This window comes from Amblyomma maculatum, chromosome 1 (genome assembly GCF_055883805.1).
Source record: "Amblyomma maculatum isolate TAMU_Amacu chromosome 1, ASM5588380v1, whole genome shotgun sequence".
Lineage (NCBI taxonomy): Eukaryota > Metazoa > Arthropoda > Arachnida > Ixodida > Ixodidae > Amblyomma > Amblyomma maculatum.
This window is the reverse complement of record NC_139344.1, coordinates 349,165,816-349,190,306: the sequence shown is the minus strand read 5'-3', so window position 1 is coordinate 349,190,306 and position 24,491 is coordinate 349,165,816. Positions and strand designations below refer to the sequence as shown.

The following is a 24,491-nucleotide window of genomic DNA, read 5'->3' as shown; positions in this document are numbered from 1 at the left end:
GTATCTTTTACCAGCCAGCTAGATATTTCACTTAAGGTGATGGTAGCTTTAGCCAAATTCCAGTCAAAATGGATGAGACATATTCCTAGGCGCGTGTGGCACATTGCTTTGGAATGTAAACACCTGTTCAGATCACGCCTACTGTGCACATAATCCATTTGCCTCTTATCGTTAACGCAAGTTGTGGTTTGACATATTGGTCGTTTTGTAGTCATGATGAGTCATGCATAGTCATTGTCATCATTATCACTCATCACTAAGCATTTTTACTCGTTTCCAGTAAGGGGTGACGATTTCAAGTCGTCGTAACATATTGGTTGTTTCATAGTCATGAGGAATCATGTTATCATTGTAATCGTTATCACTCATCGCTAAGCATTTTTACTTGTTTTCCGTCAGTTGCAGTCATTCAAGTCGTTTGACATATTGGTCGTTTCATAGTCATGAAGAGTCATGTATAGTCATTAACACTCATAGCTAAGCATTTTACTAATTTTTAATCAGTTTCGATCATTACAAGTCATCATTTGACATATTGGTCGTTTCGTAGTCATGATGAATCCCTCATTGCTAAGCATTTTTACTCATTTCCAATCTGTTGCAGTCATTACAAGTCGTAGTTTGACATATAGGTCATTACAGCGTCTCCACTACGGCGTCTCTCCCGAGTCGCTTTGGGACGTTAAACCCAACAAACCAACCAAACCAACCATATAGGTCATTACAAGTCATTTGGTCATTGTTAATCATTAGCATTAGTCATTAACTCTATTTCTATTTGTAACTTTTATTCATTACCTATCACCATCAATCATTCCGATTCTTAATCACCCTCTTCACACATCCCCTATTTGCGAGTGACACATAGCGCACAGATGCGACACACAGCTCTCGCGCAGATTTTCGCTCCATGAGTCTAGAAAGGCATTCGCCTTAAAATGTGAAGCCAGTGAACCATCGTATCTAGCACAAAAGCCCGAATCTTTGATAGCACTAATTTTTCCCAGCCGAATCTGTGAACCCACAGTGACCACCGCTGCAGATAAATTTTTCCTTCCGGAAAAAAAAAAAAAAAAAAAAAAAAAAAAACCTTTTCTAACTCATTCCTGTTGCCATACCCAAAGGCACAGCAGCTAAGCATGCTGCCTTTGTCTGTATGTGCCTAAAACTTTCAATCCACTTCGCCAACAACACACCAACTCGCCCAACAACTGGTATTGTCCATCCACTTTGACGAACAATCGAAAAAGAGGGACCCCCACATAAGACACGTATTCCGTGTGCACGCTAGGAATTATCTATTTCTGTTGTGATGTCTGCAGGTCCCCGTCAAAAGCGTGGCGTTTTAACCCTACTTAAACTTGGTTATAATGAGCAAAAGCACTCTCCGCAATGGCTCAGTGGTTAGGACCCCTCGGCTAATGAACTGGCATTCCATGGTTCAAACCCAACTGCGGCAGATGTGTTTTGATGGAGGCGAAACGCAAAAGCTTCCATGTGCTGTGTGATGTCAGCGCACGTTGAAGATCCCCAGGTGGTCAAAATTACTACGTAGCCCTCTATTACAGCGCCTCTTTGTCTCTTTCCACTATAACTCCGTTATCTTACAGTGCAGTTCGGGTGTGCACAGAAAAAGTGTGACAGATATTGCTCATTTCCTTTCCTGCAAACCAATTTATATCTACAATTACGAATGAAAGCTCTGGTGTCAGTTTGGCTTCTCGTTGCTCAGGTTTCCAGGCCATTGAGTTGGAGGCAGAAGAAACTCTGGGTTGCACATGTGGTAGCCACTAACAAAAAGTTTTAGCACCATATATACCTGGCTTCCACATACCGACAGTTCCGTTCCCAGTCAAACAGCAAGCAGCATGAGAACCAAGTTCTAGTGACAACCTGCGGAACATGCACAGCAATCCTGACCTACAAGATCCTTGCCAGCTGGTAGTTCAGTCTGTCATGAAGTCAGACAGGCCACATACAGATGGAAGTCATAGAAGATGCATCATTTATCGCCTTTTATCTCCAGCTGCCTCCACTGCTGTATGAAAAAAAGCTTGCAACTGTGTGTCAATAAAAGGAAGGTGAGCAAGAGTACAGTCGCAAAGTTCTACAGCCAAAGTACACACTAAGTTTATATCCCTCTGTTCTGATATACAGAACTGTAGAAAAAAAACACAAGGGCGAGTGATAAGCTTCATATTGCTCACCTGCAGCTCGCACTTTCCAAATTATAAAGAAAGCACTCCTGCACAGGAGATCACTATAACTCATTGGAAATAAAAGTGGTAGTAAATTCCAAGGTGCCAAGCATATCTACAAATAATATTGACCAGTTTTCAGCTGCACGATGTCATGCAAACTGATGTATGCAACTGCAAACAATGCCGTTGTCTTACCAGATAATTTTTTCCGCTCGGTAGTGGGACTTGTGTCTGAACATTACACCAGTTCTTGCAGTGAGTTTAATGAGGCATTTGGTGTCTTGTACAGTGTCAGTGCACAATTTGTTTTCTTTTTTTTTTCTTCAAGAGCTAATATCACAGTCTTGGTTGCTTGTCTATACATTACGAAGGTGCTCATTGGAAGAATGAGGAGAGCACGATGATCATTTCTTTGTATGGACATCACCCATGAGCTTCTCATAATGCTGCAAAAGTTCAAAAGAAATCACAAACAGGTTGTACACATAGTTTACAGTTTCGCAAATTTTCACACAATTGCTATCTACACATACACAGGCCTCTTTAGGCCGCACAGGTCTAGGTCACATTTCTAAAAACAGTTACAAGTCAAAGCTACATAAGCAATCAGCAAAGGCAATGAAAAGCTAAAATAGACATGAAACATGACATTATAGGTGGAGAGAAGTAATTGCAGTAGCAAATAATGAACGAGAGCACTACTAATGAGGAGTCAAACTTTTGTAACCGTAGCTTAGAGGAAAGACATGTAGATTTCGATGCCCAGACTTCAATGCCAAAAGCCCTTTAAAGCTGACATTCAAAAGTAAAAAAATTATAAGGGCCTAGAGATATTACCAGCTCTGGCAGAATAAAACAAACTCCTGTATAATACACAGTTTTCTTAAGATTTCAGCATATCGAATTTCCGCCTTGCGTTATATACAGATCCAAACAACTTTGTACCTAATTCTCAGGTCTGGTCTTGTTATTCAGCACTATCTGCATCTTGCTTCTAGCAAAAGGAGGCACTATCCAGTGGTGGCATAAGTTGCAGTCACTGTTGCAGGCATGCCACCAACAAGACGCGAAAAATCATTCCAGGCCTCATCAAGCTCGCGGAGCTTTGCTTCTGCTTCATCAGGATAGTCAGCATCATCACTTCATGCATGGGCCTCTGCTAGACCAAACCTGCGTGTTGAAAGCAGTTGGAAATCGTTTCACCTTTCACGCTGTCTCATGCCGCTTTAAGCATTTGGATTGCTCCCAGCAAGTCTATCTTCAAGTCCTGCTTCATATGAACCTTCACGAGAAGATTGTCTCCTCTTGTAAACTGCCTTGAAGGCACTGATGATGCCCTGATCTAAAGGCTGCAGCTTGGCTGTAGAGTTAGGCCGAAGAAAGCGAACTTCAATGTTATTTTGTGCGACATCTGTGTTGTGTGCAGTAAAGTTATCAACAAGGACGTACACTGTGCGACCCTCGCGCACAAGCTCGCAGTTCCAAGCATGCAGCCACTTTGTGAAAAGTTCATGCGTCATCCAACAGTTCTTGTTGGATTTCTTGAGCATACTCTACGGCGGGGTATGCGGCCCCCTTTCATGCATCTCGGGGTTTTAAATCTCCCGATGACGAAGGGTCACAGCTTCGCAGTGCCCTCCATGTTGGCGGCAAGCAAAATAGTGATACGAACCTTTCCTTGTTTCCCCCCATGGCACAGCTCTCCATGAGCGTCAAGGGTATGCATGGGTAGCATCTGCTAAAATAGGCCCGTTTCGTCCGCATTAAAGATGTCCTTGGGCTGATATTTTGCAAGGATGTGCAGCCACTCCTCTTCTGACTTTCTGATGCTCTCTCAGTTAACCGTCTCACTTTCGCCAGAGATCGTTTCGTCTACGATGTCATAGCGTGCCTTGAACCTTGCAGCCATCCGGAGCTAGCGATAAGTTTTCGGCATTGAGGATACAGGCAAAGTCTTTCACTTTTTGTTGAAGCATCAGTCCTGACACCGGTATGTTTCGAACTCAATACCATTTGTACAGCGCCTTCTCCACGTCGCTGAATGCAGGGGGCTAACGACACTGTGCACTTGTCCGCGAGGTCTCTTGTGCTCGTGCCTTGATGACAGCTTTGTTCTTCAGAATGGTACTTAAAGTGCTCCTTGGGATGCCAAATAAGTATACAAGAACGCACTTCTTTTCACCGTTTTCCACACATTGAATTATCTCGAGCCTTTAACGTCAGTGCTGCTCTTTTTTTCATGTTCACCACCATCACAGCACTATGCACACCTGCGCACCACACTCGACACGACCATCGACGCAGCCCCCACAGAACGCTATGACGGCCACACTGCTGCTAACACTAAAATGCAAAAAATGCACAAGGGCAAAATCAACATTCGATTGTGCATTCAAGCATCGGCGGAGTCGGTTAATCGCTCTGTGGTGGAGTGCACGAAGAGACGCCTGGAGTATTGGTGGCGCCACGGTGCGATGCAGCGCGAGGACGTGCGGAAGGCTTCAACGACCGTGGTCGATGAGTGAGCCGGTTACTGTGAACGATTAGATCGCAATTATTTGGGGCTTTTTTTTTTCTTTGCTATAGAACATTTTGGCTCCGCCGCGTCATGGGGCGCTGGTGACCCGTTGCAAAGGGTACAGCCATCATCACCATCATCATCGCTGCTGCTGAAGCGGCGCTGTGAGCGATTGTTAGATGTGAACGATTTCTTTGGCTGTCAACTTTCAATGCCGACGTGGCATCTGTGGCGCTGTCAGCGCATGTGAGGTAGTCCTGAACATTTGCTGCGCCGCACAACACACTTGTAGTGCAACGAAGCCTGCCTCCTGCTATTGAAGTCAGTAGTGCTTGGCGTCGTGAAGTTCGTTATACACGTTTTATGCCGAACCCCGTTCATTATACATGTGCTTGACAGAAATATTTCAGAAGATTTTGGTATATTCAATAATTCGTTATACGCATGTTCGTTATATCAAGGTTTGACTGTACTACCATTAAAAACACCCAGCCAGGAAACCGTCCCAGGTTTAAAGTTTATGCGGGCTTAAAACATATATACTACATAGCGAACTGTTCTTAGCAGAGGCCAGTAAAAAACAAATATTGTAGATCATTTTAGTCTGCCTACAGCAAATTAAGGCTGCAAATCTGCTGCCATTCATTATTTGCTTTCATCTTTCGCTTAACTATTTTTGAAGCCTTTCTCATACGGATGCAGTACAAACTGAGTAGCAATGGTGACTCAATGTCATGTCCCCTGACCTTGAGTATGGCCAAGTCACAGTTGGTGAGCTGCTTCTGCTTGGCGAATGCCTTGGATTCCGTTTTCCGGGAGTTGGCAGTCAGCAGTACCCACGTGTGAGCCACATACTCAATATCCGCAAACACGCTGCATCAGTTGAATGAATTATTTATTTACATATTTGTCCCATTTGCTTCAAGTGCTAACAAAGAAACAATGCTGCACCTATGTACCATATTTTCGCACGGTGAATTTTGCTGAACTATCAAACCAGCAGTTTTTTTTTTTTTTTTTTTTTTGCTAACGGGCCTGCATGATTTTCTGTGCATTTCTACAAGCATGGTTGCATAATGCAAAAGAGGACATTTTGATGGAGAACAATGATTCTAAAAAACTGATCAGCTTTCTGGCTTTTTCCATCAGTCAATTGCCTCATAATACTTCTCAAAGTAATTTTCTCTAAAGAAGCATAGACACTATATTTAGGCAGTACTTTTCTTCTCGTTAATAATATGCAACACAATGCCATTGAGAGATTACCATGTGCTATTTGCCTACGACCGCTCAATCATTTAAAAATGTTGCATCTGTTATGGTTCCCGCTTCAATAGCCTAGCGATGGCCATGATGTCAAAGTGAGGTCTAGGTCACATGCGATATGATCATTGCTCCTGTACTAGTGGTGTTTCCTATTCTTGAGGCAGGCTGGCTGCACCACTGTAGTGAATTAAAGTAACAAAGGAAAAATTATATTGCAGTTTATCCCTCCCTCATGTGATTAGACAACTTTGACATCAGAGCCATCAAGCTTTTTTTTTATTACTGAGATCATAATTATGAAATTTTCAGAGAATATGTGTTTTTTTAGCGGCAATTCTATATAAGAGATTTCATGCATGTAAAACAATTCCTTGATCACTTCTGCAATATGTTATGTAAGCTTTTGTGGAGAAGTTTTAAGAAATTTTGTTGCAGGCAGCTTGCTAAAATAAAATGCACATCATTTGTTTCCCTTGAACTCAAGGAATGCAGTGAGGGTAACATTGTCAATCTGCCTATCAGGTATCAAAGATGCCACATTGGAAACAGGAAAAAAAATGGCTGAGGTTAAACCTAGTTAGGCAGAGCGAGAGCGTGGTTTTGCTTGGATTTGCTTTTTGCTTTGGTTAGGCTTAGGTTTAGAAATGGACAGACATGGTTTTGCAGCAAATTGCTGAGACTATGGAGTCGGGGACACCATCAACTACAAGAGAAAACACACGATGCAGTATCTGCTGTCAAAGGTCAAGGTCTCAAAGATCAATAAAAAGGATTAACATGGTAAAGTTATAGAGTCACACTGTGATCTCTGGCGCGGTGAAGGTCAAATGGCCAGGCAGGTTGATCTTGGCTGATGCATGGTGTAGTGAAGCCCTTTTGCTTGAAAAGTTCATATTCCTGTTTCTGAAATGGCGGCGTCAGTTATACCTTATGTTCTGTGATAGGCAGTACGATAATTTTACCCTTACTGTACTCCTTGATGACGAGAAACAAATGTCATGCATTTCGGCAAGTTGCTTCTGCAAAATTTTAAAAAGTTCTTCACAAAAGCTTAAAACACCTATTACACACTAAACATATTACATAAGTGATCAAAAAATTGTTTTACATCAAATTAAATGACATATTACGAACCAGTACACAAGAGTACATGTTCCCTGGAAATTTTATAATAGTGATATAACTTGAAAAAAATTTTTAAAGACCATACTGCCCCATTAAAGCAGCGTACGAATGACTTTGTTCAACAGTGCCAAGCTTATCTGAAGGACTGCCGGTTGAAAACAGTCAACTTAGCTGGTGCTTTTGTATTTTAGCATGTCATATGTGTTGGAACCCTCCATTAAGGTTGACCTGAACAGTTCGGGACTGCATTACCATCATAATAAAATTTCTTTCAAGATTATCCTGAGGCCTCTAACTTCTCCTTTGTATTAGACAGTAATGTATAAGAGGTGAAATAGTCCTCCTTCCATAACACTGTCACTACCACTCATGTATGCAACCGCATAAAAAAAAAAGAAAGACTGTGGCTGCTAATACACAATTCCACGAAAAATCATTCAAATTTACTACTTTTCGAGGAATCATGAAAATCTAGGGGCACCACTGGTATGGTGCAGTGAAAGGCATTACCAATAAGACTATAAATAACACAATGACAAAAAAATGAATTGACAGAAATGCCAACAAAATATTGCAGGTAAATGAAAGCAACAGGAAAAAAAAAATGCTGGTATAGCAGCGGCAAAATAAAATTTCTCAACTCATGGCACTTATTGAATTAGCCAAGAAACTTTCATACTTTCTTTCATAGTTTCATCATAGTTGCTCTCTGTCACTTTTCCATAATAATACAGTCACCTTTCGTAACACCTACATTACAGACTAATGAGGAAGTAATGAGCCAGTACCTTGAGATCACGGCCAGCAGAGCCTCATTTTCTTCAAGCAACCGTATCCTCTGGCTAGTCTGCTTAAGCAGAGAGCCCTGTATGACAGGAGGGAGCAGACACACGCTCGTCAAATACATGCGCACAAGAAAGAAAAGGCTTGTGTTAATCTATATGCGGCACACAGATTTTCATACCTGTGTCATACAGGTATATCCAAGAACTTTAGAAAGCAGCCTACCAGCTCAACGGTAATATGAGCACTGCTACATAAATGGCGCCAATGTCAATTAAGCCGGTGACCTTTAAAGCCGACAGAGTTGAGTTTCCTCCAGATGACAGAAGTAGGAGTTCTGGGATGCACAGATAGTCATGTACACTAAACACTTATTAATTCGAAATTCAAGGGACAAAGTTTTGATTATTGAAAGATCCCGCAAAAAACTAACAAGAAACACCTGCACCAGGGTCAATTTATTTGGTGAAAGGCTAAACCATGGTCAACCATTTTTGGGATCAAAAAGGGCACACCAGCGCCATCTTTCACATTTCCATCAATGCTTAATTCTTGTAATAAACAGTCAAGGGTTTAATTTTGTAAGCTAAATTATAATTGAGGAGCACAGTGCAACACCCAATAAATAAAATATGTAGCAGTCCGGACCATATCACCAGTTTCCTATCTAGTGCGCATATGGTAAGTGCTACTGAGTACATAAGCTGCAGTGCTTGAACTATCGGTAACAGGTTTTACTGTCCCAGGGACAGATTTTAATGAATAAAAATGCCTGCGTATCTGCTAGCTTTGTCGAACTTCAAACAATTCCATAACAGTAGTAGAACAAAAAGGAAAAGGAAGTGGAATGGCCTACACAGTCACAGGAGCACCAAAACTGTTCTACATGACAACTTTTTCGACAATGCAGAGGAAGCTATGGAGCCACTCTCTTCCTATGTTACTACTAGTCCGATACTGGTCCCTGCTTGTGTTATCAGTTTCCTCTTAAAAACAAATTAAATGGTGAATATTCAATATGCCACGCAAATTTCTAACACAAGTGCCAACTCTCAACATTAAAAGTGAAGCTTTCTTGAAGATAATAAATTTTCTAGGCATGTCTAGTTAGAAAAAGCTTCAATAGATGGCTCAAGTAGCTCCAGCTAAAGAATGAAGTTGTCATGGGGACAGAGCAATGCACCAGACAGCCAGGTGCACCTCCCTTCAGCCGAACTATTTGGCAGAATGACACAGTTACAAACGCTCCGTCCCTGTAACCTTCCCTTCACCACCCAGAAAAACTATAGCCGAGTGAAACACTTGCAGCTGCCTTACCATTTCCTCCATTTGTATCTTCTAATCTGCTACACTCCATTTCATAAATGACATGCAACGAGGCATTAAATGGGTATATTCATAGGCTGCGTCTATGCTCAGAAAGTAGGCCGTTATGAGTCAAATATTTTTTGTCGTGAAAAACTCAAGCAGCATGACTGGCAATGTTCTGAACTCTACGTTACCTTTTGTGGCACTTTCAACCTCACCTGGACATCAAGAAGCAAGAGTAACATGGGGGGCAGAGTGATACACAGCTGGCATGACGATTTTCTCCAATTTATCTCCTATCCAGACCTCAGTGAAAACTATAAAACCATAATCACGGGGTACAATCATGGAATGCTAGAGTGTCTTGACTGCAATTTTCACCGCCAAGCATGTCGTTTCATAACATTCCATATATTTAGCGTGCTAAATAGCGTGCCTAATCACCCATTCAGATTCCTTGGTGCAAGGTACAATATAATTTAACAGTATGCTGTATTAGGCAAGTTGGAAGTAGTTCATATTGTGGAATAGTGCAAAAGAGCACAAAGGACTGAGGAAAGAGGAGACAACACGGGGAGACAACAATAAACCTGCAGCTGTTAGACAGCGCCCGTGACGTCTCCTCTTTCCTCGGTCCTTCGTGCTCTTTTGCGCTATTCCACAATATTCCGAACACAAACGACTGGGGACTTTAACTAACTTTTCTTACTCCTTCGCAGTATTTGCCTATAACAGTTCAAATTTCAAAGTTTTTTCCTGCATTTTTCTTTCACACAGATTCAAATGAAATCAGAAGATCAGAAGCCCACTCACACCATAACAAGGACCGGTGAAGTCGCCTGTTTCGACATTTAGTACGGATGCTTTTTTCTGGAAAACAGAGAAAAAGAATGAGATAATGGCAGCATATCGGGACAATTGCCTGTGAAATCAGTAATTATGTCAATACCTGCTGCACTGGAAATACTAAGTAAACCAGAGAAGTTAGTTCAAGACAGCAAAGAAATTTTAGAGCTAGAGAGGTTTTAAGATAACACCTACAGTCAATCATACAAGAATCTAACCACAATAAAAAAAAAAGCATTTCGTGTCATGTTTAAGCACTCACAATTGCAACAAACAGCAAACTTTCAGTTCAGTAACAAGGAGAAAAAGCCGCAGTTTCTTCACTGCTTGAGGCAGACAAATGCACATCTCGGCAGAGTGTCACGACAGCCATGATCTCCATGTCTGCAGAAATCGAGTATTCATTGTAAGTGGGCTCGAATACACGCAATGCTAAGAATGTTCACAGGATGGCAATGCATGCATAATCTTAAATTTTGTAAGTACGTGTTGAGCAGAGATTCTTTTGCGTGTCAAATCTTACTGTAATTCCCCAATATTTCTATAACCTCACAATTGGTAGAATCGCATGATAAGAACGAGCAAAGCCAAAAAGCGCTCACCCTGACTGACGACGGAAGGCCAAAGTCTTTGGTACGGTGCTCATCGACGTAACCTATCACCGCTGTTGCACTTAGGCAAGAGTTGTCCATTGCATCGAACCTTTGGTCCTCAAACCACAAGAAATCACTGTGTCAAGTAGATACAATAAAAATAAGTGTCAATGACACACTCAACCTCTATTATAAGAACTTTCTGCATAGTAGGCTGAATATAAAACAGTTTCCTCACAAAAAAGGCTCTTTGACCACCACATAAATAGCAAGTACATATACATGCCTACAATGGGCTCACTTAAGAAGTAGTATCAAACTGCTGTTTTTAAAATAGCTGAGACCTATAAAACCCCTGAAGAAAACTTCCCTCTTGGACAAAAAAATTCACTGCAAACATCACACGTATATGTCTACAGGTCGAGGCCGCTTGAACTCCAACAACTTGTGTTTGGCTTCTCAAACTGCCAGCAGCAAAAGTTGACCCTTCAAATCCTTTGAGTCATCATCACACCGCATTTTTATGCAGACATACACGACAAAAAAGTAAAAATAAACGCTCATATAGAAGCCCTCAGTTAATTTTAAAGGGGCATTTATGATATTCCCCCGTTAACACTTCGATACCCAAAAGCCCCAAGCTACTTTTACAATAAAACCTAATTACTAATTACATAATTCAAAGCTATTCAATCTTGAACCCTCAGTTTATTTACCCCTGACCCCTTGGTCTCGTCAACATCAGATGCATTAGAAAGCCTCCCCTAGATTCGTGACTCAAATTTTTTGGCCCCCTTACGAGCTATTATTAACAGTTGACTGCATCATACAAGCAAGTGATTGATGGCATAAAACAATTTTTTAAACCAGCAAGGACATGCTGATATCAAGGGAAATGACCCAGAAGAGATAGGAGTTCAGGAAGTAGCATATTTTGTTACCAACCCGAGCTTTCGAGGTGCAAAGAGAGCCAGGACCTTGGCGGTGGCAGCCACCTCATGGGCACTTAGAGGGCCGCCCACGATGACAATCGGTCGGCCAATGAGCAGCGAGTAAAGAAGATCTTCCACTTTGATCCGTTTGTTCAGCACTTGCAGAAATATTGCTTCTGCAAAAGGCACAACGGTTGAGAGAGAGCATGTCTGTTGGAAGGCATTAGATGTCATTGTGACATTCAAATCAGGAAATGAACAGTTCCCTTACACTACAGTGAAATACAATGACAGAAAAAAAAAAAAAAAAACTGCACCGAGTTCAGATTCTTTTTTTTTTTTTGGCTGTGAAGGAAAGGCTACAGACAAAGTCTTGCAGAGTATCTGTTACTGAGTGGAATGCATGTGGCACTATGCATGAAGTGAGCTATACTGTCACGGCATGAAAAAAAAGTTACATTACTCTACTTGCAAAACAGTATTGGTCTAGCTTTCTTTCTTTTCACTGTCTCTTTTTTCCCACAATGGTCACTATCTATTTTGGTCTCATGGTCTCATATTGGGAAATCTGTGTTAATGGGAGTCTACTGTACGCCTCAAATTGCTGATACTATCGATAACATCGATATCGATACTATCGATATCGATTTTAAGACAAAACTAACAACTGCAAGCAGACTACATATCCCTGCATAGAAAGAGAGGCCTATTTTGGCGCTGTATGTCCCACTCCACTGCAGGACAAATCTGTCACAAAGTAGATTGCTCCGTGCTTGTTCAAAAAGGATAGGAAAAAGTTCTATAATGATAAACACAGGCAGAAATAACGCAGCAGAAACCTGGACAGAACAATTTGTCTAAGCAGGAATGCCAAAGAAACTTTCACCAGGTGGCGGCATCAAAAGAATATACTAGACCATGAAACCAGCGACGCAGACAAGGCATTCATGCTAATCACGATTATGAAATCGGGTGCCAGTTTGCTTTGAATGAACCTGGCTTCTAGGCAGTGCAAGTTATGAAAAACTGTTGCCTACTGTTCAATAAACACAAGCAATTGAAACAGCCAAAAAATTTGGGCTGAAGCGGATACTGACCGGAACCATCGTGCACGCAAATCTGTATTGCATCCCACTGCTTTTCCAGAGTCAATCCATGCCTACAGGTTGGCAGATAAGAATGAGAGAAATGCAAGATATATATAAACAATTCTTTTTTTTCCATTTTATTTGTAGCAATTGATAACCAGGAGGCGTGATTTAGCAGGAAGAATATCACCACACGTTCAACAAGGCCTTCATAGCAATATCTTTACTGGTATACCAGAAGCAAACAAATATTACATTACAAATGCAATGCAGTTTTGGATACCTGCAGCACTATGTAAAAACAAGGTCCAATAATTCTCACTTGCTAATAGTGTTACACAAAAGATGTACTGTGTCCCAGTTCCTTAATTGCTTTCTTTCCTCCCACTTCTTTTTTCTTATATTACTAGAAGCTGCACTGTCTTAAATACAAAACAATGATCAAACTCTAATGCATTAAAGCTTAATGCATAAGCAGTGAGCACTGAACCAATAAATACACAACTTATAACGTAGCATGAGCCACACACTCGGGAAGGATCCAGCAAGGCAAATCAGAAACAGCGACAGACAACTAACTGACTTGGAGCAGTCTGCAGGATCGATGCCTTCTTCATCCCTGACCCAGTAGCTCCTTTCTGCTGCAAAGTGACAAAAAGAAAAAGAGAAAAGAAAACTTGCATTAAGAAGAATGCTGCCAGACCACCGCATGTAACTTATTTCATCGTCTTTATAATTATAGTTACATAAGGTCTAGCAAAGAACAACGAAAAAGCCAAAAAGAAAGAGCAGTGCTAAACAACCTGCCCTTATCATTACCAAAGTGAGTTGTGTTATGTCCACCGTAGTCATAAATACAGCCAATCATTTGTGTCCATATTGCTACATTAGTGAACCACTACATACCTGTCCTGCAAATACATAACCTGTTTGAATGCATCTCTTCTTCTTCATTTCAGGCACAACATTAAAGCAAGTACTGGTTATGAGGAAAGGAAGGCTGCAGTTACTGTCCTTAATATTCACTGGACACCTCAGCCATTTCATGAGAGAAAAAATAAAGCAGCGAGTGAAAGGAGGAAGAGAGGAAGGAGGAGGAGCAACAGGTTGTTATAAAAACTATGCTCAGGGTTTGTCACAACTGCCCATGTGCACTGCTGTCATTGCTGTCCAATGCAGAGTGCCAGAGGACTCTAGAACGTTTATGGCCCCTTGGCTCATAGTCATTTACAAGTCAAGAATGCAGTGGTAAAATTTCTAAGTGACAAAGCATTGCATTAGTGACTGGTGCTAGTCTCCAGAACAAAGCAAAGAAACTGCCTGACCTACGGAGATATGGACAAAGGCTGGAGTCCTTCTCTTTGGAGGAGGAGCAGCGCTAAAAACTGACGTCATTGGCTGGAAAGATGTTTTTCGAGGGGTATTTGCCGCTGCATTCTTGACTGAATATTATGTACTGTACTGCAAAAAGGTGCTTTCCACATTTCGTCTCCACTATAACACAGCCGGCATGGTCTTGATACTGGTTGATGCTCTGTAAGCAAGGCAAGCAAGATTATATTAACCTAAATCTGATATCCAAACCATGCTGCCCGTTTTCTGTCTTTTTCCATCCATTTTCTGTCAGCAATGAGGGGAGCAATTCGTTTCTTAAAAAAAAAGTTTTCCCCCCTTTTTTTTCTGACCAACAAGCATCCAGCAGCCACTCTTCAAACTCCCTGACATTGTGGAAAAACATAGTAACCAATGATAATGACAGTATACATGACCTATTTAAAGGCACAAAAAAAAAAAAAAAGAAATAAAGCTGTAATACCCAGAATAGAAGTGTTGTCAATGCGACCCAAGAGCGAGCTTTCAATGTTGACTCTGGTGTCATGCTAGGAAAGTGTGGTGCCTCGCATGAAACACAAGTGAACGAATTTTATACATAATTAGTTAGGACATATTCAACAAAACATACTTTGGTAGGACTGCTAAAACAGACTAGAAGCCATGCCAAATTCATGTTAGAAGTGAAATCTCATGCCAGTGCGAATGAAGCATGAGCTGGGCACTCGCTGAGCCATCAAAGTTCTCAGCAGACTATTCTGTTCATTTCAACTTGTCCTTTTCATGAACTAACTTGGTCAAACTTAAGAAAGTATACTCAATAATTCCCCCATTTTTCCAGTTACACAAAATTTCCTCTAAGAGTTACAGGTTTCCCAGGTCACTAACACGTTGGACCACTCCTCCAAGAATTTCTATATGTTGGAGTTCTTCGAAGTGTTTGATGAAACACCTGGTTTGCAATTTGAAACATGAGAGTGAGGTGAAACTGAATCATGGAAATAAACTCAACCGAAACTAAAAATAGACAAGCAGTCCTCATGCTGACACGCTGCCTTCAGTGTTTACCTATAGAAAAAAATATGTCAAGCTGACCTAACTGCTTAATAATAAAAATTAGGCTTCCATGACTAAAGAACAGGAATGACCTCTCCTTTACCATATATAGCTGTCACAGTTTAACATTTCTGCTCCCTTAACGTAAGTAAGCACGGTCCCCCATTCAAGTCACGTATTCCCATGAAAAACAAAATATAAAGTGAAAAGAAAACACAATACTGCCCTTTCTCACAAACGCGGCCACAGATAAGGCACTAACAATGTCAAGAACAAAAAAAAAAAAAAATAATGAAACGTGATAATTTTGCCTACTTACACATGCACATTTTTGGCTCCTGCACCTTCTCTAAGGGCAACAGTTGGTAGAAAAAAAAAAAAATGAATGAAATAGAAGAGAGAGAGAGAAAGCTAGTTAGCTGCATTTACACAAAACAAAACACGGCAGAAGGTAGAAAGGAAATAAAGGGATGAATTACTACATACTTCTGCTCGTGAAACATTAGGACTCTGTCACGCAATGCATTTGAGTGGAAGGCACTGCTATCCCCAGCAATTTCTAGATTCTAGAAATTGTTTATACGTAAAAATGCCATTTTGCTGGCTAATAATTTCACTGCTGGCAAAGTGATAGGTGCTCCCACATGAAGATATCTTATCTTTTGATTTGCTAGCACTAACATAACATCAGCATTACTACCATGACAACTTAGAGCTGAGGCACATTTCGTGCACCCTGACAAGAAATCTTTGCGTTTTAAGTGAAAAATGAATATGGCCATTATCATCATCACTGGCAGCAAAAGCAGTGCGGCATCTTCATGATGATGATTTCGACTAAGGCCTCTAACTTTTAGATTTAAACATCTTTGAGGTCACTGTGCCAGAAGCCACATTCTCTTTTTTGACGCTGTTGTCATTATGGACATCAGTGTGAACGGCAATATGATAGATAAAGACAGTTTTACAAGCATGAATATATAATACAAGAGGGCAGTTGAGAACTCGGGAGAACTTTAATGCGAAAAAATGCAAAGATAAGCAGATAGCACGTTAAAATATGAAACCAGCTGACATGTCAATGTTACTGAAGAGGTGGCACTTCAGACGTGTGCTGCAATAAAGCTAAATAAGCCTCTGCTATTTTATCGCAGACGACACGCAACTCAGCAGCAGCCACTACCACCCCTGTGCTGTTGCTACTCGGAATTTCGAGCTGTCCCTCGCTTCACCCATTTACCTTTCTTTGCGTTCCATACTCCAGCGCTTTTTGAGCGTCTTTTTCAATGACCTGCACTCTTTTTTTTCTCCTATATGCATGGCCATCTTTCTCCTTTGCATGCAATCTGCCCCAAAGTCATTTAAGAAGCTGGCTTCTCCTCGTGGCTCTCAAGCCTAGTGGCAAAAGTCACTTCAGTTACTTAAAAGAGGTGTTAAAAAAGAAAGTTCACACTATCTTCGTATCTTGGTTCCAAATACGTGTGGTTTGTTTTGAAGTATTAACTGATACTTTCCACACAATTTTACGGACTCCATGTTCTCAGCTCCCAGATAAAATTTTGCACCACAGATCGTTAACAGCTTTAACAATGACGGTGTAGCAAAGAAACGGAGTCTGGATAGAAAAAATGTGCCATATCTAGGCGAGGCTACTGCACTACTGTTCAAAGAGGCATTTACCAGGTTCTTCGCTGTTTGCACTGCTCCCACTGCCTCTCCTCTGTCGCATTAGCTGCTCTGTAAGAAAGAGAAGGACGAGGGAACGCGGAAACTGAGGGCCCTTCATACTGCACACAAATGCCATGCAGGTACATGCACATCTTTTCACAACAAGCTTTAGACACCATTGTGTTTCCAACACATATTGCAGTTGTATTCTTCAGTGACAGCCACATGTTCCCTCTGCTTGGACTCAGATGGTGCCCATTGTCATTATCATCAGCCTGACTATACCCACTGCAGGGCGAAGGCCTCTCCCATATTCCTCCAATTAACCCGGTCCTGTGCTAGCTGCATCCACGTGACCTCTTGCAACTTCTTTACCTCATCCGCCTACCTTCTGCCGCCACTTGCTACGCTTTCCATGGTATCCAATTTGTTGCCCTTTTTGACCATCGCTTATCTTGCTTTTGCACATGTCCCTGCCTATGCTCATTTCTTCTTGATTTTAATGACATTAACACATGTTTGTTCCCAGAGATACTCTGCATGTTTCCAGTCTCTTTAATGTTACACCTACCATTTTTTATTAAACAGCCCTCTGCATTGTTCTAAACTTAAGTAGCACCCCTTTCGTTAGCCTCCTTGTTTCAGCCCCACAGGTGAGTATAGGTAAGATGCAGCTGTTGCATACTTTCCTCTTCAGGGAAACTGGTAAACTGCCAAGAGTGCTTGCAAAATGCACTTCACCCAATCTTATTTTAGATATTCCCTTACCAGTTCCAGTGCCTAACTACCGATCATAAACTGGTGTTCCCTTGCGAGGCTGTTCAATATAAGTTTAGTTTCCTGCCTATTATTTTTTAGACCTGCTCATAAATTTTTCTGCCAACCCCAAACTGTCTGTAACGCACTGGTACTGTACCACTGGTGCTCCAAATTGTGCTGATGCCTCAATTAGCAGAAGCAATTTAAAAAAATTATTTGCAGATTACAAGCTTTACAAGTCAAATTAAAAAAAAAAAAGAGCTTTTAAATGTGACTTAAATTATCTTAAACACCACCTCTACTGCTCTGTTCCATTACAATATGATCATAAATAGAGGTGGAACCAGGATTGAATCCGTACCCTTGGTTTGGTTTGGCATTTTTGACAAAATGTTTAACTCTCATATGCATATTAACCACAAAAATGTTTTTCACATAAATAACTTTCAAGAACTAGTGCACACATACACTGGAGAGCTTTGTTGTGCTCCTCAGAGTCTCAGGACACATGTGAAGTAAATACAACCATTCTACTTTCATTTGTGTTGAAAAATGCTAAAGAGATGAGCAATAAAAATCACAGAAAAGAGTGAACTAGCTTCAGATTATGCCTTTGTTTGACTTGTTTGTCACTCTGCTTTTGCTTGGATAAATGTGGAACAGCAATTATTGAAAGCTCCGATTTCTGTTCATTGTAATACTGAGATGCCTGCGCACTGTCGTCTGAGAGCTGCGGAATGCAAAATGCGCCGAGGCCACCACAAATAAGATTTGCTTACAATTTTCGGTAACCACACGCAAACAGGGAAACAACAACAACAACAACAACAGCAACACTATTTTTACAGCAACACTATTTTCTAAATCCCTATTCATATTCCGCCATAATTTTTGCCCCAAGAAGCATGAAAAAGCTTGAGAAAGAGATAAACTTGAACGAATTGGCTGTTTCAGTTATATCACGCCCTTCCATAAAATACAGGGTGACTATCCTAAAACCAATACAGGATAGCAATAAAATACAAGGTGACAATCCTAAAACCAATGCAGGATAGCAATAAAATACAGGGTGAACATCCTGAAACCAATACAGGATAGCAATAAGCAGCAAGTTCACAGTTGCAACAAACACAAAAATCAATGAGCTGAATTAACATCAGGCTTGCCGGAGTACGTCACACAGATGGGACAAGCCTACCTTTCCAACTTGTCCGTGTTTTGGGAGACCTCTGCCCGACTGTGTCTACATGCAAAGCAGCAGCAACAAAGAAGATGGCAAGGAAGGCATGCAATGTGTAAATACATATGCAAGCTTGCAGTGCGACACAGGCAACCGTCAACAATACAAGTGCACATTCGCTTTAAGACATGCACACTGTCAAATATGCGGGATGCTCTTACCTTTGAGTTTTGATTAGTAGTAGTCTTTAATAAAAGTCATGGCAGAAAAGGATGCTTCCTTATAAGGAATGTAGTTTCATTGAAGAAAGATAGTTTATAGCATATTTAACAAAGGGCGTCTTTTGCAGCCTCAGTCGCTTTGGGACATTAAACCTCATATACCAAACTAAACCATATTTAACAAACGAGTGCCAAAGTGGCAGCAGCTAAAGGTATAGGAGGCCAGGTGAAAATTTATGCAAAAGCTGATCCTAAGGTGAAAAAATGACAAAAATATCCAGGCTCATTATGTAATACTGCATCGAAGGTAATGGAACAGTTTTAAACTTTGCATATCATGTACCGCATGTGCCTACATATTTTTTTACAGTTAAACATCTGCTAATGTTAGTTAAATTTATGCTTTAATAAACCCGTTGTTATCAAATCTCTGCTTATTTTATATGTCTGCAAGGAAGGTACCATTACAGCATCTGCGATGAAATCCCAGAGGTCCAAAGCTTTTAGAGCAGTACAGGGCTAAATTCCGAAACTTTTATCCAATGTTTTCATTGACAGAGCATTACAGGGCTAAATTCCATAACTTTTCCAGCTACTACTTACTATTTGTGAAAAAAAAAAAAAAAAAAAAAGTCATTTTTGCTGTATTAACAGGCTTTGCAGGCCTAAAGAATGGCAATTAACTAGTTTGCAATAACGGACATTACTGCCTTTCTAACAACTGCCAAGTGTTGTTATGGTTGGAAACCGTAATATAGAAATGCCTAGCTCTGCCAAATAAGTTTTCAAAAGATTATGCATTTAATAAATTTTTCAAATATTAACATGAGACTAGAAACCTAGAACAAATATTAATACAGGCAGTGAATTGCATTTACATGACATTTTTGTAGGATGCTTCCAAGGTTACTGTTTCACACAGTAACACAGTAGAAAAGAGAGAGAGAGAGAGAAAGGACGCTATCCTCTTCCACGCAGCAGCTACATTAGGGTACTCCAATAGATATAATTGCTAAAATTGGTAGCAGAGCTTTTTATCTACCTTTGGGACTGCTTTGTCTGATATGCCAAAACCTCCACGATGCTGCTAGAAGGGAAACAGCAAAAAAGCAATGTTAGCATGCATTTCCATCACCCCTCTAGAGCTTTGGTTTTACACCAAACGAGACCCGGTTAATTTCAAACTGCCATGCTTAACGCTTACCTGTGTGTAACCAGCAGATGGGTTTTTCTCAAAGGCGGTGCTATAAGCCTTTAGTTTCTATCCAGTCTGACTGACATGTTTTAGGAAGAAAGAAAGGCGCCCGAGTGCAAATGGGAATTTTCAATGACATCTAGTGAAATCACAAACAAGCCTGTGTGAACAGCGGCTTTCTGGTTCAGTAAATTCGAAAGAAATGCCAATATGCTTTGGACAGTTTCAATGCAAATGATTTAAAAGCTTTTGGTGCGTAAGAGCAGGTTCCAAGGTACAATTTCATGTTAAAATTACACAATTTTCAAATCACAAGGCCATTACATACAAATGAAAGGAGTGTACTAAGTTTTAACACCTAATTCTAAAACACACTAAAACCAGCCATTCAAGTGTAAAGAAAATATCTACTCGCTTGGCAGTGTTTATGCACAGCAATACCTCGTTGATTCGAAGTCAATGGGACTGTGAAAAATGTTTGAATTAACCAGGTTTTTCAATTAACCGAATGCAGAAAAAAAAATAATCCGATCAAGGCAAGAAATTTTATCGAGAGAATGTGCTGTGTGCACAGCCCCCTCCCCCCAATTCCACCACTGCGTTTTGTATTAATAGTTTCTTGCAGGATGCCATCGCAGTACGCACTAAACTTCAAGCAAAAAAAAAAAAAATTATAAGCACACGCTACAATGCTAGCAGAGATCAAAAGTGAAACGGCGTTCCACCCTGCATTTTTACATTTGAGTACAGCCCCAATGGCTTGTGGAAAATCTGCGTGATCATGTAATTTCGAATTTCCGGCGCACATACCGCAAATATTATTATCAAAAGTTGCTCTCATGCACCGCTCGTCCGAGAGAGCGGATGCCAGCGTGAACGAGCCGGGCAAACAGAGTGCAATTCGAATTTCCTATAGCATACATAGCCAATTTAGATTAAAATCTACTCTTTCTGACGCATGGAGCCCAGTTCATTCTGCCATGAAAGGCTTTGATCAGGGGCCGCATACTGCTCGCCGCTTATCTAGCTACCTTCACGGCTCTGAGGGGCAGTCGCTTCTCTGGTTTTTGTCGGATTGGGAATTCATTCACAGCACCTCAAACCTTCGAATAAATAGGGCTGTCCAAACCGCCACTTCAAATTGTCAGGTCAAGTTTACATTAGGAATTGTAGGATCGCAGAAGTTCTAATAATCTGGGATTTCATATTAACAGAGTTCGAATTATCGAGGTTTTACTGTACAATGATAAACAATTTACTACTAAGCCTTGCCACAAATACCATGACAAGCACTCCTGAAGAATAGTTCGAAGAGGTCCAATGCCAAACATCAAAAAAATCAAATAATTAGTACACGTTAGACTGTGAAGTTCGATATTCAGTTAAATATGTGCGATTACCAACAATTAAGAGAGGCCTAAATAGAATAGCGTCTGTGCCACATCACCTGACCAAGTCCCGAAGACAAAACCGATTCCTTCAATTCAATGCCAGTGCTAAAATGAAGACATGCATCAACATGAAATAGCACTGCGTTCGCTGCACAGTAGGCACCTCTACAATAAAATCATACCTGAAGTTTTCGTCTTGCCATGGGTCTCCGTGAGACAGAGGCCCCTGTCTGCATATCAAATTATTTGCCAAGAAAATTTATTCTCCTCGTTCAAACAGAAAAAAAGAGGCTATAAAAACAACAGAGCACAACTTACCAGACGCATTTATTCTTCTGCTTTCAGCTTCAAACCTGCCTAAGAATGAAAAGAAAAAAATGTATGAGATCTTGTCAAATGCTAATGGCAAGGCAGTATGTCAAGCACTAAAAGGTATGTACAGTCTTTGTCAAAAGTATACGGCCGAAGAGGTCGGCTTCTAAGCACTGTAACGTGGCTGCTGGCAGCAATACTGTAGTATGAATGTAAGCTAGAAGCGAATACCGGCGAGATTTGTTATCTACGAGATTTCAAACACTAGAATTTCTTTACGAGCCTCGCTACTGGACTTAGAACAAAAGTCCTCGGGCCGTATACTTTTGACAAAGACTGTACAGTACTTTCATTGCACACTACCAACGGCTCCTAAGGGCTACCACCAAAAGGGCATAACTGTCAATCGGGTAACCTACTCCTCTTGAGTACTGATTTTTCCCAGGAAAAGCCACATTGATCTCATTTCTTTGTTTATTAAGAAAAAAGCCAATGAAATGCATCGCAGCATCAGACCCACCTCCAACTGCCACAAGTAAAACGCGCTCAATAGATGGACACAAGAAGAACTGAGACAGTGCTGCCCTAAGTTTTATGAACTCAGGTGCATGACATGTAAATGTGCAGTTGTTCAGCTGTTCATACACAGAAGAGGTGCAAGCGGCTCATTACATCACTGAACCAATATGGTGCTCTGCATCGATTACTCAAATGTATGTAGGCTAAGAGATTGGTACAGTATCTCCCATGCTGTACGTAATTCACAGGTAAAGGTACAGATCTGCCCTGCAAAATGTGCGTCTGGACAACTTTTAAAGAAGAAAAACAATGAAGTGAACACTTACTGCACAGGTCTTCGGGCAGTGGCATACTCGCTATGGACTGGTGAATGTCTCCGTTCTCCTTTCCCCTTTCAGGCACACTGCGCAAGCCGAAAGGCACAAGTATACAAAGCTAAGAATGGCCCTGCCAAACTCACAATGCACAATTCTATGTTTATTTAGAAGCCAGCAAAACATGGTGGTTGTAGATTCTAATCCCCTGCCGTCTCTTCTGTATTCGCACTGGTGTTTTAAAAAATCCACTTTGTTCCTCCTTTTGCATCACTGGCCGTTCATTGATCATTCAATGAGGCTCGTTCGTGAACTTAGTGAAGTTGTGACTTGCAAAAAAAGATCTGAAAAATTGCACTAACAAGCTTATGCAAGACTTGCAACACAGAAAACAATCTCAATCAAAATTTTTGTTACCTTGCACGGAAGCTTGCACCATACAAACATTGCAAGGTTGGAAAAAAAAAGAAAAAAGTCCATTCTTACATTTTGTCGAGGTGCAGATGGGAGAAGCAGTCAAGAAATCCGCTGTCCACATCCCAAATGCCACTGGCTGCTGTGTCAAACGGGAGGCGCTCAGGATGGGCAAGGCGATAGTAGACCTGGCATAGGAGAGAGAGAAGGTATAACCTCTAAACACTTCTAACCTATCTAAAACTATTTTATACAAGTGCCACATAGAAAATTTAACGCCATTTTTTTCTACAGATTGATGCACGAGCAGCACTAATGTAATTTGCAAGTGATGACAAATACGATGGATAAAAACTGGAGCACACAAGAACTTTGGTGTGCGTTTCAGTATGTTGCGAAAAATATTGCAGTGTGAATGAAAGCAGATTTTAAGGGGAGAGGCACGTCAAAAAAATGGCAATTTTCATTTTGAAAAAGCGTGTTTTTTGTTTTTGCTTGCTTTATGATCTCTAACCCTTCCTCTTTCATGTCCACCAACCCAAGCCTTGAATGTAGACGAGAAGTAATACAGATGTGAACACGCGAGGTGATGCACCAACGGGCAGAACCGGGCTGCTTTTATGATGGCTGTGAATCTCAAACACGGTGCCTACCACTTTTGTGGTGTTGCAGGCAGGTAGAATGAGCTTTCTGCATTTTGCGAGTACTCCAGCAGATTTAAAAAGAGATTAGAAACAAGTTTTTTTTTCTCTCCCCAAAAGCCACTCTCCAAAATGCCGCTGCCGTTGGCTCAAGGCTGCTGCACTGCACGTTGCTGGGTTGCTGCGATGTGGTTCATTCGGGGACACACAGGATTTGTTTGAACATCCTACGTTCTCGGGAATTGATTTTACTGAGTAATGTGCGAGCCAGTCTGCAAGTTGCAAGGATGTCTCCTAAAGAAACCGCTGAAACCAAGCCACATCGTCACCAAATGACGGAAAGCTCGCACCGAGGACACATTTCAGATGCAATGCGAGGAACCTACATATGCTGCAGGAGGATTCTAAGGAAATGTAGATACTTTGGAGCTTCTTAAGCTGCATTTTCCCAAAGTCTGTTGAAATTTTAACCCTCTTCGTTATTTTCAAGCAACCTTGCTGCTTCTGCAGGAATTACTTCATCTGTCAATGCTGTACCACTATTAAATTTTGTATTGACGTTCTTTAGTATTTGCAAAATACAGCTATGCTTTTTTTATTGCAATTTCTAGTTGTGAAACAGCTATAAATTTGCAAAAGCAGTGTAGTTCCACCAATAAAACGCAACTTAAAGAGTTCCATTTTTTTTAAACCTCAAGAAATATACAGATAGCACACTTTATTCGCATTATGTAGAGTGCGTCACAATAAAGGAAACGACATACTACTCACTGCTTTGTGATATCTATACTGATGTCAAAAAGGTGCACAAATATACCCTTACATTTAA

The 24,491-nt window shown here is 40.9% G+C and overlaps 1 protein-coding gene across 19 annotated transcripts in view; it reads right to left on the bottom strand.

Annotated features, from left to right (window-relative positions):
* Positions 1-1,087: 1,087 nt before the first annotated feature.
* LOC146207723 (uncharacterized) overlaps positions 1,088-24,491 on the bottom strand; it is a 148,835-nt gene continuing 125,431 nt past the window's right edge. The window contains exons 13-28 of one of the 19 annotated variants that reach the window (XM_084589929.1): positions 23,094-23,209; positions 22,620-22,696; positions 21,781-21,819; positions 21,645-21,692; positions 19,919-19,963; positions 18,674-18,718; positions 16,729-16,785; positions 15,368-15,397; positions 13,244-13,301; positions 12,670-12,731; positions 11,586-11,748; positions 10,650-10,776; positions 10,015-10,071; positions 7,899-7,975; positions 5,466-5,592; positions 2,504-2,647 (exon numbers count right to left, since the gene is read on the bottom strand). In XM_084589929.1, coding sequence (XP_084446055.1) covers positions 2,606-2,647; positions 5,466-5,592; positions 7,899-7,975; positions 10,015-10,071; positions 10,650-10,776; positions 11,586-11,748; positions 12,670-12,731; positions 13,244-13,301; positions 15,368-15,397; positions 16,729-16,785; positions 18,674-18,718; positions 19,919-19,963; positions 21,645-21,692; positions 21,781-21,819; positions 22,620-22,696; positions 23,094-23,209 — 1,170 coding nt within the window. In that variant the 3' untranslated portion in view covers positions 2,504-2,605. Of the gene's footprint in view, positions 2,648-5,465; positions 5,593-7,898; positions 7,976-10,014; positions 10,072-10,649; positions 10,777-11,585; positions 11,749-12,669; positions 12,732-13,243; positions 13,302-15,367; positions 15,398-16,728; positions 16,786-18,673; positions 18,719-19,918; positions 19,964-21,644; positions 21,693-21,780; positions 21,820-22,619; positions 22,697-23,093; positions 23,210-24,491 lie in introns of those variants that run through there. The other 18 variants (XM_084589899.1, XM_084589893.1, XM_084589909.1 and 15 more) reach the window with 18 other exon arrangements.